This window comes from Candoia aspera, chromosome 8, assembly GCF_035149785.1.
Source record: "Candoia aspera isolate rCanAsp1 chromosome 8, rCanAsp1.hap2, whole genome shotgun sequence".
NCBI classification, from domain to species: Eukaryota; Metazoa; Chordata; class Lepidosauria; order Squamata; family Boidae; genus Candoia; species Candoia aspera.
This window is the reverse complement of record NC_086160.1, coordinates 23,489,381-23,504,954: the sequence shown is the minus strand read 5'-3', so window position 1 is coordinate 23,504,954 and position 15,574 is coordinate 23,489,381. Positions and strand designations below refer to the sequence as shown.

The 15,574-nt window shown below is 39.5% G+C and overlaps 1 protein-coding gene across 1 annotated transcript; it reads left to right on the top strand.

Annotated features, from left to right (window-relative positions):
• The first annotated feature begins 2,094 nt into the window (after positions 1-2,094).
• CDKN2AIP (CDKN2A interacting protein) lies at positions 2,095-6,599 on the top strand. Its single transcript, XM_063309607.1, has 3 exons — positions 2,095-2,525; positions 3,612-3,739; positions 4,203-6,599. The coding sequence occupies exons 1-3, from the start codon at positions 2,242-2,244 to the stop codon at positions 5,192-5,194; spliced, it is 1,404 nt and encodes a 467-aa protein (XP_063165677.1). The 5' UTR covers positions 2,095-2,241; the 3' UTR covers positions 5,195-6,599.
• The last annotated feature ends 8,975 nt before the right edge of the window (positions 6,600-15,574 follow it).

Below are 15,574 nucleotides of genomic sequence, written 5' to 3'. Positions count from 1 at the left end.
GTGACCTATGGATTGGACCATCACTCTCCTTGGTTGGTGAAAGCCCTAAAGAGGTGTCAGAGACTGGGTACAAGCAAGGGGACTGGTAAGGCAAGGGGATGATGCTGCTGATTCTGAAGGAGGTGGTGATGTACTCCCACTTTATGAAGCCATTCCTTGATACAGCTATTTTGAACAATTATTAACTGGTCTCAAACAGACCTAGGCTTAACGTCAGCAAGATAGAATGACTGGTTGATTCGGGAGCAAATTCATATTTAGCTCTAGATGGGACTGTGTCCAGGTGCAGCTTGCTTGCAGTCTGGAGACTTTCTTGGACTCACAGCTCCCACTAGAACAGCAGGTGGAGGCCATGACCAAGAAGGCTTTTGCACAATTACTTGTTGTGTGTCAGATGTAACCATTCCTGAAACAGGAGACGCTGCTCGATTGCCACCTTGTCATTTTATGTCTGGACTATTGCATTTTACATGGAACCACTCCTATAAAATATTCAGAAATTGCAACTGATTCAGAACATTGTAGCCCAAATAGTTATGGGTTTGCCTAGGTTTGCCCATGTGACACCTTTAATATGGAAGCTGCACTAGCTGCTGGTTAACTTCAGGGTGTAATTTAAGGTTACTCTTTTAATGCCCTATGTAGCTTAGAATCTGGTTATCCCCAAGTCCACTTGCTTCAGGTGGAATCTCCCTGCCTGATGTGATCAAGACGATACATTAAGGCTTCCGCTGCCAAAGCAAGATTATCAACCCAAATCCAAATATTGAGTTTTCTGAGTGATAGCCCTTCCCCTCTGGAATAGGATCACCCTGGATTTAAGGACTGCCCCTTCACTACAAGGTTTCTGATTAGCACTGAAGATCTGGCTCTTTCAGAAAGCTGTTGGCGTAAGCTGGAACGTTGAATTAGATGCAGATTCAAAGACTAATGGAGCTGAAGCAGTTTATTGTTTTGCTGAATTATTTTCACCCAATTACTGAATGCAGGAGTATAAATTGCTCAGAATCTTCTGAATCAATTTAATGAATTTAATTTAATGAGATAAATTTAAAAAATGTCAGACACATCTGAGTTAAGGATAGACAAGGGTATCTTGGAAATAAAGCCATTGTGTTGTAGCTTGAGTGGGAAAGTTGGAAAGGGTTGTTTAGGCCAGGGTTTTTCAACCAGGGTTCTGCAAGAGGTCATTAAGGGTTCCTGGGAGATCCCAGTTTATTTAAAAAATTATTTCAAATTCAGGCAACTTCACATGAAAGAGGTAAGTTTTATTTTTAGTTTAAGAACACTGTTAATGCATATATACAGGCCTACACATGAAACAAATATAATTTTGTAACTGTTGGCCTATATTTGAGCCTCAATGTACAGGGGTCCCCCAAGGCCTAAAAAATATTTCTATGGTTCCTCCAGGGTCAAAAGGTTGAGAAAGGCTAATTTAGACCATCAGCTGAATTTCCTGCTCAGTGCAGAATTAAAATTAAAGGATCTCCATCAGCTTTCCAGCCCCTGCCTGAGTATATTCTTAGAGGGAGAGCCAATTGTTTTCATAGTTTCTGCTCCCTTGAGCATCCTTGTCGTCCTTTGCTGCTCCTGTTCAGTATCTCAAAATCTTTCTTAAAGTTGGCTGTAACTTAACGTCGAGAGCCCCTTGCTCAAGACTGCAACGAGAGAAAAAAACATTCTGGGTTGGACTCTTCCAGTAAAATCCCATTCCTACCCCCGAGCAGACGCGGGAATTAAAAGACACCTTAGAAAACTTTTCCATCTGTGGGCCTGAAGGCGACAAAGCGAAAAGCACTGAAGCGGAACCCAAACGATTTGTAGACAAGGAGACTTCGATCATTTACTTTACACTCCTGCCTTTCAGGTCAAGAAATCCTTAAGCAAACCGGAAAGGGAACTGGCAGGAGCCACTAACTCCTACTCTCCGCCCCTCAGAAAGAACTCCGAGCCGGGATTAACGATGAGAAAGAAGGGCAGGAAGTTTCATCAACAGGAAGCGGTGCGTCGCGCCGGAAATGAAATCATAATGGGTAGCCGGATCTTGGCTGTGAGAATTCGGCAGCTTCTGATTTGATCACCTCCGGGGGGGATGTTGAGAGGTCTCCGCGCTAGCGCTGGTTTAAACGGGAAGCCGGCTCCTTCGCGTCGCCGTAACGTAGGCCGGGGCTTAAATACTCCTGTGGCGGAGGGCGAACTGCGGGTTGCCGGTTGTTAAGAGCCACTTCCCTGCGGCCCATGGCCGAAGGGGAAGCCGCCCCGGTAGCGGGGCCCGCCGCGGCGTCTAGCCAAGGGAACGAGAAAAGGGGAGAAGCGGGCGACGCCGGCGTTGATTGGGTGGAGAAGTTGCGCGAAGAGTGTGAGCCCGAACAGCACTGGCAGTACCGGCGGGAGTTCTTGATTCGCAATGCGGAGAGCCTGTCCTTGGCCGAAAGCCGAAAGGACGACACCGACAACACGGAGCTGCGACGGCTCGTCTCCTTCTCCATGGTGTGGGCCAATCACGTCTTCCTGGGGTGTCGGTAAGTCGGTGACAGTAACATTTTTGGCGAAGTATTACAAATTTAAATAATGTGCTTACAAGAAACGATGTATTTTGTGAAAGAGAATTAGTTGTTCCTTAAGGTATAGTAAAGATAACGGGAAAAAAAACAGGTTGTTTTAAATGTGGGTCGGTCTGTACTAGCCAATACAAATGCTTCAACAGCTATCTTACGTGCAGAGATGATGTTACCGTATTAGATTTGCTCTTATGTGGGGCCATGTGGAAGATTGATTTGAAGTCTCCCACATTTTGAAAATTTGCAAGATGTACATCTTTTATTATGCTTTTTATTACACAAGCCACAGTGGCAAATACAGAATTTCTAATTAGTCTTCTACCTTTTGTGCATCTACTTACTGCAGTTGCTACTATGATAAAGTACTGTGCTCTTATTTTGTAGAACTGACCTCTGTTTTAGGGCAGAATATAGTGATTCTAATATATTGTAATTGTTAGCTAATCTTCCCAGATCTGTTTCCTGTGTACTATTTTTCTTCTATGTCCCGTTTTTAGAGGGTTGAAGGAAAAATATTACTGTAATAATTACAGGGCACCAGTAATTAAACTATCCCCAATCACTTGAGGATGCATTTCTCTTTGCACTGAAATGCTTTGTTCTTGCTTTCAGTCTGTTGGTGTTACTTTTGATAAGTCAGCCTAAATGTTATTTGCTGTTTACAAATCAGAAGTCTTCACTATAGCACAGTAGTTGAATCAACACTGAATGGGTAGAAACCCTTCTTGTAGCGGCTTGTCTAATACCTCCATTGTAATCTGTTGGGATGAGCCTAATATGTTTTTATTAGCCTAAGCACTTACACTTGTTTATATTTTTTTTTAAATCAAGGCTTTGAGCTCTTGCTCTGTTGTGCTTTATATTGTAATTTAACTATTGTACATCACCTTGAAATTTGAAACAGAGTGATGTTGTTAAATAGTTTAACTAAATAGTGTAACACGCACCAACCCAGTGCTTGTGCTTTAGGAGCCACTGATGCTCTGAATGTCATGAATATAGAATCCATTTTCCTTGAAGTACTAATTTTTATCTTTTCCTACTTAGATATTCTCCACAAGTGATGGAAAAAGTGATGGACATGGCTGTAGGCATTACAGTGACCAATGCTCCAACCCACACTCTGAGAGATGAACTGGTTGCCAAGGTGAAACGAGGCATATCCAGTAGCAATGGTTAGCAGATCATAGCTGGCAAATACACATAGGAATACAATAAACCAAATACATGTTAGCTTACTTGTTAAAATTGTTAATACTTCAGAAATTATTAGTAGTTTGTTTAATTATTGCTTTGATAATTTTAAAAAAATTTAAATAGTTTGTAAGGTGATTTTTTTAAATTATCATGTTAACTAGCATTAAATAGTTACAGTTCATAGTTCAGTCTGCCTTTTTGCAAAAAACCCCAAAATGAAAAGCTTTTTGATCCAAACTATAAATTCATGGGAGAGGTTATTTACCTTTTGTATTAAATAGAAACTTTTTGCAAAATTCAATTATTTTATTATAGGTATTGTTAACTTTAAGGTACAAGTAACTAGATTCTTTGGCTCTAGTTCTAATGGTGATGTTTTATAGAAATAAGGGTACTTGAATTTACTCAGAATTACATACATAATTTGTTTATGCTTTCCAGAAGGTCCTTGCAAGAAGCGGGCTGCTGGTGCTGACAAACCTTTTGAAGTTAGTAATGAAAAATCTACAAAGGCAGAGCTGTCTGTGGAAACAGATGCGGAACCTCTGAAGAACCCAGGAAAAGATGTACCCAAAACCCCAGAGAAGCCTCAGTCTTTGCCCACAACAGCTTCAGCCTTGACCCAGAAGGCAGAGCCCACAACAGCTTCAGCCTTATCTCAAAAGGCAGAGTCTGCTTCAGCTTCCATACTGACTCCGAAAGTAGAGCCTGCAGCAGCTTCCGCTATGACCCAGAAGGTAGTTCCTCCAGCATCTTTAACTGGAGCTAGAATAGAAAGCACAGCTGCTAATTATGAATCTACAGCCACTAATAAGCACAAATCTGAAAATGTCATACCAGCTGAAAAGAAAGCTGGCTTGGAAAGTACTGCAGTGTTAGCTTCAAAAAGTAGTTCATACCCAAGTGTAGCTCCTACTAAAGTGCCATGCAAATTATTGACAAATGAAGATGCAAAAGAAAGGCAACCATTTTTCAATAGACTATACAAAGCTGTTGCTTGGAAGCTAGTTGCTGTTGGAGGATTTAGTCCTAGTGTCAACCATGCAGAACTCTTAAATTCATCCATTCAGTCTGTAAAGGAAACATTAGATGTTGAATTTGTTCCACTGAAAGAGCTTGCAGATTTACCTCAAAATAAAAGCTCTCAGGAAAGTGTGGTTTGTGAACTGAGATGCAAATCTGTATACTTGGGTACTGGCTGTGGGAAAAGTAAGGAAAATGCCAAAGCAGTTGCTTCAAGGGAAGCACTGAAACTATTTCTCAAGAAGAAAGTTATTGTGAAATTATGTAAAAGGAAGTACAAAGGAAGAGAAATTGAAGATTTGGTGCTTCTTGATGAAGAATCGAAACCATTAAATTTACCTCCTGCTCTACGAAATCCTCAAGAAATACTGCATAACAGTGAAGCTGTCACTGCCTATACTAGCAAATGATGTTTTATCACAATTAACTGAGTTATCTTTGTACAGTAAATGAGATTCCCAGATATTTTGTATTTCTCAGTTTTGCAGAACAAATACTATTGCTGTTCTTTTCACTCAGTAGTAAATGTAAATAATTCTTTATAGATGTAAAGTGTGCAGAGGTATGCCTTAAAATTTAGCACACTAGTGTGCTGTTTTATTTGCTCAATAGTCTACTGAACTCTTATATTTTTTAACTAAATAATTAAGGTACAGTTTGCTGGTCAATGCAGTCTCATTTTGTAACTCCTACGATTTGGTAGCAGTAATGCTCATTTTTGAACCCTGCTCCTTTATAAGCCATTAATAAATATGTAGACAACAACCATTGTACCTAGATGGCAAAAGTTATCTAAAAAATGGAAACATTTAATCACCTGCTTCATGTGTTGCTCATAGTATTCACATGCCTGTTTAAAAAGCAAACTATTGATTTGGATTTATTTTAATTTGAATTAAAATTTAAAGAAGTAGATGCTGGTCCTTTTTTAATATCATACTTGCAAATTGTCAGTAAAAATCTCCAAATTACTTACTTTACTAAAACTTCTCTAAACAGATTTGATATCCAAATTTGTAAAAAAAAAATCTCTCATTCACTTTTTCAAATAAATACAGTTTTCTATACTAAGCATATTTTTATGTCTAATAATTTTGGGGAAAATTGTACATTTTATGTAACGTACTGTTTTGACTGAGCATTTTTAATGATTGCAAGCTTTTTTTTATAACTTTGATAATTTGCTTTTAAAAACTTAAATCTTGTGTATAAATTAACAACTTCTGCAACAAATATGAGGTGTTAGTTTTATTAAAACATCTGCACTGCATTCTGATGTTATGTCAGTGTGTATTTTCAGATATGCTATCTAGCTTTTAACAGATAAAACTTGATGCACTATTTTACTGCATAAGAGTGAAAACTCTGCAGTGATGTTTTTTCTCATGGTTTCACATGTCTGGCATTAGCGCTTTTTTCTAAAACAGAATTCTATAGTGTGTTCTCTCTGCAATGATGGCTTATTCTCAATTCATAGTAGGTGCCTGGAGTCATTACATTTCAGGCACATCTTCATAAGTTGAAATCAAATACCCCTTCATTGTGCAACAGCCATTGAGAAATAGAGCAATCTTATTGACCGAGGCTGTGATTTAGTAATTCCCAAGCACTTAACAGAGCTTCTTATTTTGTCCCCTGGTCTAGTTAGTAGCTGTTGATATAATTTGACATGTTTTAAAAGTAGTAGTAAGAAAATTGGTTTTAGGAATGTATTTTTGCAATGGTTGGGGATCCTCTGTATGACCGATGCCTCAGTTCTTTTAATTCAGTTTAAAGTTTAATACTTTAAATATTAAAATTATGAATTGAATCCTGGCTTCCCTGAATTTTAGTCATTGCTTTGTTGATTTTCAAGGATTTAATTTAAGTGGAAGTGTTTCCCAACTGTGTTGACTTCCAGATTTGTGGACTGCGATTCCCAGAAGCCTTATCAATGGCTATGCTGGCAGAGGAATTGTGGCATTTGAAGTCCACAAATCTGGAAGTTGCCAGAGTTTGGAAATAATGAACTAAATTCAACATAATAATTTTAAAGCACTCCTTTTGCCAGTGATTTTCTGTTTGGTTTTAATGAATTGTGTTGGGAGGTTCTAAATGATCCATGAATGTATTGTGACAGGAACAAATAAGTCTTCCATCAGTACTTTTCCCTAACACTTTGAGATTTTTCTTAATGTAATCAGTATTCTAAAGCAATAGTTAGCCATTGCTGATTCAAACATCAGGATCAGGCTATAAATGTTTGCAAAAATAGTATATTATTGTTTCATGTTTTAAATGAAACAAATAGAAGTTACAGCAAAGTGCTGCTTGATGCTGCTAAAATAATGCAGCTCATCAGACCTTTAGAAACAAATGGCTTTGTTCCTACATACATCCCCTGTGCCTTCTGAAACCTTTCCAGATAATTGGGGGTGTGGGGAGGTCTGAAGTACTAAAAATAAGAGGAAAGGTGGGGGCTATTAGTAAAAGAAAGGAATGGGATTGTGTTCTTCCCTAAGTGTTCAGATTCCATTTTGGTAATTTTTTGTTCCCAGCAACCTTTCTGGACCCCTCCACAATGTTCAGAAGGTTTTGTGATCCTCTGGAGAGGTTTAGAGGGAATCCTGAAGGGAGAAGGATAGGAACTTCCTTCAGTGGACTTTGTTAACTTCACAATCCAAAGCAGTATTCATATTTTTATTGTCTATTCAAAGTTAAAATGAGTATCATGTAGAAATTATAGATAAGAAATAATGTGATAGTGAATTGGTTTTTTTTAAGTTGCATCCAGTGTAAGAATATTACTTTAAATAAAGGCTTTTTCCATTGCTTGGTTCCTGTTCAGATTTAAACAAATGGTTAAGAAAATGTAACATTTATGTGTCCATCATAAGCTGTGTAATACACAGATACTATTCGCCCTGGATTAGTGAAGTTTTGTGGTATTTTTGTAATTAGAAGACTTTTCTATACCAACCTGACCTGTGTTGGACTAAGACCTGGGGAGCTCTCAGTCCCCTCTCAGCCACAGAAGCTCACTGGATGACTTAGGACCAGGCCCTCCCTCTCTTCTGAAGCTCCCCCACATTGACGATGTAGAAAAGCATCAGAGGATGGAATGCTATAAATGCTGCCTTGAGTGCCTGAATGAAGTGCATATCTGGGTGTATAACCCTGAAATCAAACAGATACAACTTTGAATCAGGAGGAAAAAAGAAAAACGGTGCCCTTAGTGAGAAGCACTGCAGCATGTACTGAAGTTAAAAGTTTAGCTATATAGTTTTGTACAAATCTGTACATTTTTTGCCTTTTGTTTAATTATATATTGTTACATTTGTCTACATGAAAACAGGTGGTCATGACTGCAAGGAGTAGGTGAAGCAGTCGTGGAACTGGTCATTTTTAATGAAGTGTATCCTTGCTACAAGAGGTTTTGTGACAGGTATGTTAGCTGAAAACTCATCACCTGAATAGCTGGGTAAAGAGGCAGCAGACTGCACTACACTGTACTTTAAGACCCTCTGTGCCTGGGTTCATACACTGAGTTAAGTTGTAATGTGATTGGCTTCATTTTGGCTTTATGTGTTGAGCAAATTCAGCTACTATGGTTTGCAAACCAGGATTGACATGTTGTATGGACTCAGCCAGTTTTGATTTCTTCAGTGGAGCAAACCATCGCTATTTTGTTTCTACTTTCATCGTTGGATTTAGCCAGGTAGTCATGTTCTGATCTCAACAAAAACTGCTGTGATTGTCTAAACAGTACATGCAAAAGTGTACTGTTACCAGATGATGCCTTGAAGGTAAATCAACACCTGTAATACAGTGAATACTGTATCCATGTAGGATTCATGATATAGGACTTACTTCATACATCCATGGGATGAGAAGTTGTGGCTGTCCCCCAGGTTGCTGATCTAGTACTCTCCCACCATTGCCCATTGTTGCAAAGAACTGGGGCCCAGAAACATAAGGAGGTCTTTTAAGCAGTGAAATCCGATGGAACTGAAAGACAAGTTGAGAACCACTTATTCTTCTCACAAAAGTTGCAGATGCCTTTTCAGTATTGCCTTGGATTGTTTAATTCTAAATTGAGAAGATGGTCCTCTTCCAGTCATGCTTTATGAGCTGGACATTCATCCCCAGACTGTTTCATATGTAGAACCTGGTGATGCTCATTGTAAACTGAAAGGACTTGCAAGGGCCTAAGTGCATTTTTTCTGTATTCCAGGTTGAAGCCTGTGTGTTACTCTTTCTAAAAAATTGTACTCCAAGAAGCAGTGGTTTAAATTCTAACAGTGAAAAGGAAAGTATTGGCATTCATCATATATGATCTGAAAGTACAAATAAGAAAAGATGAAATTTTGAATTTAAACTTACGTGTAAAGTCCAATTCCCTTCACTAAGAGGAATATTTAGGTTGAATTTAAATGAATATCAACATGATCTTAAAAAATAAATCCCATTTCTATTTTTGCTATCTGCTCTATTCCATTACCTCTAAGGAGTCACTTTGTAGCTTGTAGCTGGCATTACTTTCCATAGATCCAAATGACTTTAGTAAGGATCATCAAAATAAAGATGTTCTCACACACACACAAAAAAAGTAATTCCCATTGATTCCAGCAGACCTCCCTGTTGTTGGTTTTACAGTATCCTAATACTAGGTGGCAGTACTTTACTGACCTCAGCCAATATCAGGAAAGCTAAGCCTGGGTGGGAGTGGTTTTTTTAAAAATAATTTTCTTGCCATTTTAAAAAAGAAATATAGAAAAAATATACAAAAGCAAAATTTAAAACAGTAATATGCACACATCCATCTAATTAGTTCTTGGCTTATAATACCAAAAAAGGGGGGAAATAGACAAATATTCTAAGCTAATGTAAATCACTTAAATATATCCATATAATCATTTTTATATCCATATAATCAATGTATCTAAATAGGCATAAGAATGTATGAAATCTGTGTATTGTGTCATTTTTCAGTTAGTAGAAAAAACTCTCTTCAAAAATGGATAAGTCACACATTTCTTGAATCCACTCTTTGATATCCAAAGCAACAGTACTTTTCCAGTCTCTCAATATTTGTTTATTTATTTATTATTCAAATTTTGTTACCGCCCACCTCCCCCAAAGAGGGACTCTGGGCAGTTTACAATAAAATTAATACAATAACAATACACGTTAAAATCCCATAAAAATAAAAACAAGTTACAAATATAAAATACAATATAAATAAATATAAAATCCAAGTGGCTCTAAAGATTTCTATCTGGTGGGAGGGGCTCTAAGACATGAGTCACCCCCAAGAATGGCTACCCACCTTCCCGCCCCAAGCGAGATGGCAGAACCAAGTCTTCAGGGCCTTCCTAAAGGTCAGGAGTGAAGGGGCCTGCCTTACCTCTGGGGGCAAGATGTTCCGGGGGGGGCACTGCAGAGAAGACCCGCTTCCTGGACCCCGCCAGATGAAATTCTCTTACAGACGGGGTCTGTAACATGCCCTCTCTACGTGATTGGGTGGGCGGGGGTCGATGTGATGCGGATGAGACGGTCCCTCAGGTAACCTGGCCCCATGCCATGTAGGGCTTTAAAGGTGATAACCAACACCTTGAATTGGACCCAGAAGCAAACGCACCCAGTGCAGCTCGTGCAGCAAAGGTGTTATATGTGCTGATCCAGGGGCACCAAGAATAGCCCGCGCGGCTGCATTCCGTACCAGCTGAAGCTTCCAGATACTCTTCAAGGGTAGCCCCATGTAGAGCAAATTGCAGTAGTCTATATGGGAGATGACCAGGGCATGAGTGACTGTTTGGAGGGCTTCTCGCTCCAGGGATGGGCGTAACTGGTGCACAACCCGAAGTTGAGCAAAGGCCTTCCTGGCCACAACTGCCACCTGCTCTTTGAGCAGGAGTCATGAGTCCAAGAGGACCCCCAAATTATGCACCGGGTCTATCTGGGGCAGTGCAACCCATCCAGAACTAAAGATGACAATTTCCCAGAAGCAGAGGCGCCATCTAACCCACAGCCACTCCGTCTTACCGGGTTCAGCTGAAGCCTGTTTTTCCCTATCCAAACCCCCACAGCCCCCAGGAACCGAGAAAGGGCAGTCACCGCATCACTTACCTCACCCGGGATGGAAATGTATAATTGGTTATCATCAGCAATATAATTCTCTTGTCTATTCCCTATGCCCAACGTAACCAATATTCCTCAAAAATGGTCAGATTCTACAATTCTGAAATATAATTCAAAATAATATTGATATTGTTAACTTGAAAACAGTTACCCATACTACTAAGATATGATTCCAAAAAGAAACCAGAACCAGACATGACTGAATTATATGCATTGAGACACATTGCTCGCAGAGAAAATCTACAGTCTATCTTTTGCAACATTCTTTGAGGAATCCAATACAGGCAGAATAAAAACTTTTGATGGATTAATTTCAACTTCTAGTCCAAACAAATAAGCTTAACACTTTTTAAAACTTGCATCCATTGATGTTCCATTATCAGGTATTCCAACTCATTCCATAAGTTATAGATATTAGTAATTTTGATTTTAAATATATTGTTCAATTTCTAGTAGAGTTTCAAAAGCTCCAGTTTATGGTAATGTTTTGGGCTTTCTTGAGACAGCCAAGGCATCTGATTGATAATGAGAAAACATGCTTAAGTTGTTGATATTGCAGAGATGTGTATTAGACAAAGAGAATTCCATCTGTAGTTGTTGAAACCTTTAAAATAATCTTCACCAAGTAGTTGATTTTAAATAATTATTCTTGACTCTGCCCATACTTTCCAATAAAACATGTTACAAGTAGAGATTTTTCATAGTGGTACATATTTGTGAGACTCAGTATCAAAACTGGATCTACATCCCAATAAGGCCCAAATAGCCTGGCTGCAAGCAAACCAGGAAATGAAAGACCTTTTTTGCTATGTGCTGACCTGAGTAATTGCCAAGATCTTAACAGAGACCTAATTATCAAGAATGCTGACTGATGATTAGTGACAAGTTTTGTTTCCATGGGTGCCAAAGCCTGGTACTATCTCATTAATTTCTGGTTTAAATTATGTTTTTCCCTGTGGGTCTGGCCCCACTGGTTCTCAGAAACGACCTTAAATCAACTTGGCTAAAAAGAGCTCATGGCAAACTCCAATTTGTAGGTCTCTGTTTGGATAGCCTCTGCCCATTAGGGTTTGAAAACGTCAGGTGTCATAATAAGCAGCGTATCTGGGATACTGATTTCCAAACCAGTTTTAAGCTTGGTATGGAATCTCACAGTCCATGGATTTTTTTTCAAAGGGGTATGTACCATTGTCTTATCTCTCCTCCATTCCAGTTCTGAAATTTCATTGGGTCTTTGCCTTGGCCAAGTTGGACAGTCCTGTGGGTGCATTATAAAGATCTCCCTCCAGATGAGCACTTCTGCCCGTGTGGGGATGGGCCTGTGGAATCCCTGAGCTACATAATCTTCTGTTGCTCCCTGCACACGGAATCCCAGATGCCACCCATCTATCCCATTCTTGAGTCATACATGGTGTACAAAGGTTATCTGTCACTCCTTCTGTTTGACCAGGATTCTGATGTATCCTCCCAGGATGCTTGATTCTGTGCCTCTATTTGGCCTATTCATCCCACCTGCAACTGAAGAATATTTACATCATTTTTGTTATTACAGTATTATGTTATGGTTATTTTTATTGATATATATATATACATTTTAGGTCTATGTATTTTTATTTAGACTTGATATACATATTTCATGTATATTGTATTTTCTGGTTCTAAGGCTGTAATACAGATAAAGAGATACATAATAACTTTTCAGTAAAGTCCATAATGGTTTGATATTCAATTAAATTCTCATTCCACATAAATATAGATGATCAAATAAATGCCCAATAATATTATTTTGAAATTCTGGTAAATTAAAACCTCCTTTATGAAGAGATAACCTCAGTTTAGCCAATGAGGTTCTTGACAGTCTATCTTGCCATGTAAATTTCTTCAGGAGTATCAATCTGAATAAAATTCCTATTTGTAATTAAAATATATATCAACCAAGGAGAAATATTTACTTTATCAATTTTACCCTACTAACTTAATCTTACTCTACTAACTCCCCCTGAGAGTGAGGTTGACCCCAACCCTGTTGGCCTTCAGGAAGGCCCTTAAAACATGACTTTGACAACTAGCCTGGGGATCCCCTGGTAGAGTGGATCCTGTTAGATGGCTATATGACAGTTAATGGAATGCACCCTCTGTATGCTTTTCTGCCATTTCGTTTTCTATTTGTTTTTATCTTGTTTTAATTTTAATTTAAACGGGTTGTTTTAACGGTTTTATATATATTTTTATTGTTACTACGTACGCCACCCAGAGTCACTATGTGAGATGGGCGGCTATACAAATATGATTAAATAAATAAATAATGGAAATTTCACTTCGACTATTAATGCACAAAAAAACCCTATCTATAATTTTTGATATATTCCACATATCTAGAAATATATATTGATATATATATATATTGATATATTCCACATATCTAGAAATATGTTTGTTATATATAGTCCTAATTAGTTAATATATTCTTTTTATTCTAACACCCAACATCTTACCTTGATCTATGATATATCAGATACTTAAGAAAATAAATTAGATTGTTCCCAATTAGTCTTATAGCCTGAATATTTTCCAAAATGTTGAACCATCCGTTCCAAGTTAGGCAGTGATATAGAACAGTTATCCAGAATTGCCAGGATACCGTCAGCATGTAAAAATAATTTACCCCCCAGATTCACCATAGTAACACCTGTGATACCACAAGATTGCCTAACAATATCTGCTAATGGTCCAAGAAAGAAGTCAAACAGGTGCCACACAGCAACTCAATTGAAACAGCAATTAAATAATTGTTACTTCTTTTGCTTTTGTTGGCAAGTAATAAAATGCTATCCATTTAATAAAAGAAGCCAGGAAGGGTATTTGCTTCAGAAAGGGTTCGATGTGGTTGAAGGCAAGACCAGGAATTGTTGAGCTCAGTTTGAAAGAGATTGTACTTTTACTTTTCAGTCTCTAGGGGGCATTAACTCCTCTTTTCTAGCCACAAATCTTTAAACAATCTTTCCAATTTGTTACTCAGAGGTTACATTCTTCTTCAACCAACCAATTCCAATCCTGCCTACACGAAGCTGTCTCTAGCAATGGGGAGTGGAGAAATATGTATTTGCATAATATATGCAGGCAAGGGAAAGCTGAGAATGGCACTGAGGTTTTCTAATGGGAATTGTTCTCCTGTGTCCTCCCTCACTCCAAAGCTAAAGTCCGTGATTAAGAAAGAAATAGCCTCTATGTCGCGAATTCAAATAAATGGAAAATACATTTTATTTTTCCGCCTTCATTTTGCTCACTATAATCTGCAAGATAACAGCGGCAGCAGAGTTTTATAAGGCTGGAAGTAGGTCTTTCGTGATATGGGCGTTCTGAAGACCTGCTCTCTAGGCTACATGCAGAGGACCTGGTTCCTCAGGGCTTCGTCGCCGCCTAGGGGAAAGTCCCCGGACCCCGGGCAGAGAGTGCCGCGTGCTTTCACGTGCGCAATATACCCCTCGCAAGCTCACGCTACTACCGCCAAGAAGCCCTCAGGGCCGAGCGGGTGAACGCGGGTGGGCCTCTCGTCAGCTCCATAGTTACGCAGGTAGTGCGCATGTGCTCCTTTCCCAAGGAGGTGGCCGCACCAACAGAACGGGGCTCATTCTTAGGACGCTTTCTTTTCACTTTGGGGTGTGTTTGTGTGCGCTGTCCCTATGGAGCCTAACCAGCGACTTCTGCATCGCAAGCACGTAGGTCTTGTAAACCACTGGATTTTATCGGTCCCGGAAAATGTATCGGTGAAGTTGTATTTTTCATTATGTCAATGCAAGGGTTTTGTTCCCCTATTTTTGGGTTTTGAGAAGGCTGTTGCATGCGTACATGACAGAATATTCGCACAAAACCCTTGTAAGTTTATATTCCTTAGCGCATTTGGGAGATGTGTTTCTCTGATTGGCGGGGTATACAAAAATAAATATATGAGAGCAGGTTGACCGTCTACAGCATGCCTTCCTCCAGAATCCCAGGGAGTCTTTTGCAGGTCTCCGAATACTGCTTTAGAATATTGTTTACTGTGGAACAATGGAACTCCTGTTTCTTCGGCTACCTTCCTCAGCCAGGTCAGAGAAAACCACTGCTAAATGTAAAAGTGCACAAGATAAGCCCACTATGTAGCTCGTTTCTGTCCCGCGAGCAAATTGCTTATTCTTCCTGTGCAGCTAATTAGAAAAAAACAGTTTAAGTCCGCAGAAAAAACTGGAAGTTTGCTAGTTTTCTCTTCCAGAACTGCGCTCCATACGAGCAGCTTCCCTTTACCGTTTTTGCCCGGCTTCGACTTAATCAGAACGTGCCCCCTAACTAGGGACGCGGGACGAGCGGGGAAGGCGAAGCCTGGCTCTTGCCATCAAGGAGGACTGCGTTCTTTCTAGAGCAGACGAGGGGACTTAATGCTCGTTTGCTCACTCCCGCTCACTTCAGACGATGTAACCGCAGATCCCGTGTCGTCATGCCGGGGCCCAATGCGGCTGGCGTGGTTGAAAACCCTGCCCGGAATTTGCATTTGCTTTTCTTAAATTTGGTTCCCCGCGATTCTGGCGCTGCCTGTTTCTGTGTTTCCATGCGTGGCTATAAAAAGAGGATGGATGAAAGAGGGCAGCGGTCGGCAAGTGTGCAGCGATGTTCTTCGCTCCTGCGGCTTTATT

Coding starts and splice junctions, on each gene's coding strand:
- CDKN2AIP (XM_063309607.1), top strand. CDS start 2,242: ATGGCCGAAGGGGAAGCCGCCCCGGTAGCGGGGCCCGCCGCGGCGTCT. Junction 2,526..3,611: donor CACGTCTTCCTGGGGTGTCG/GTAAGTCGGTGA, acceptor TTTCCTACTTAG/ATATTCTCCACAAGTGATGG. Junction 3,740..4,202: donor AGGCATATCCAGTAGCAATG/GTTAGCAGATCA, acceptor TATGCTTTCCAG/AAGGTCCTTGCAAGAAGCGG.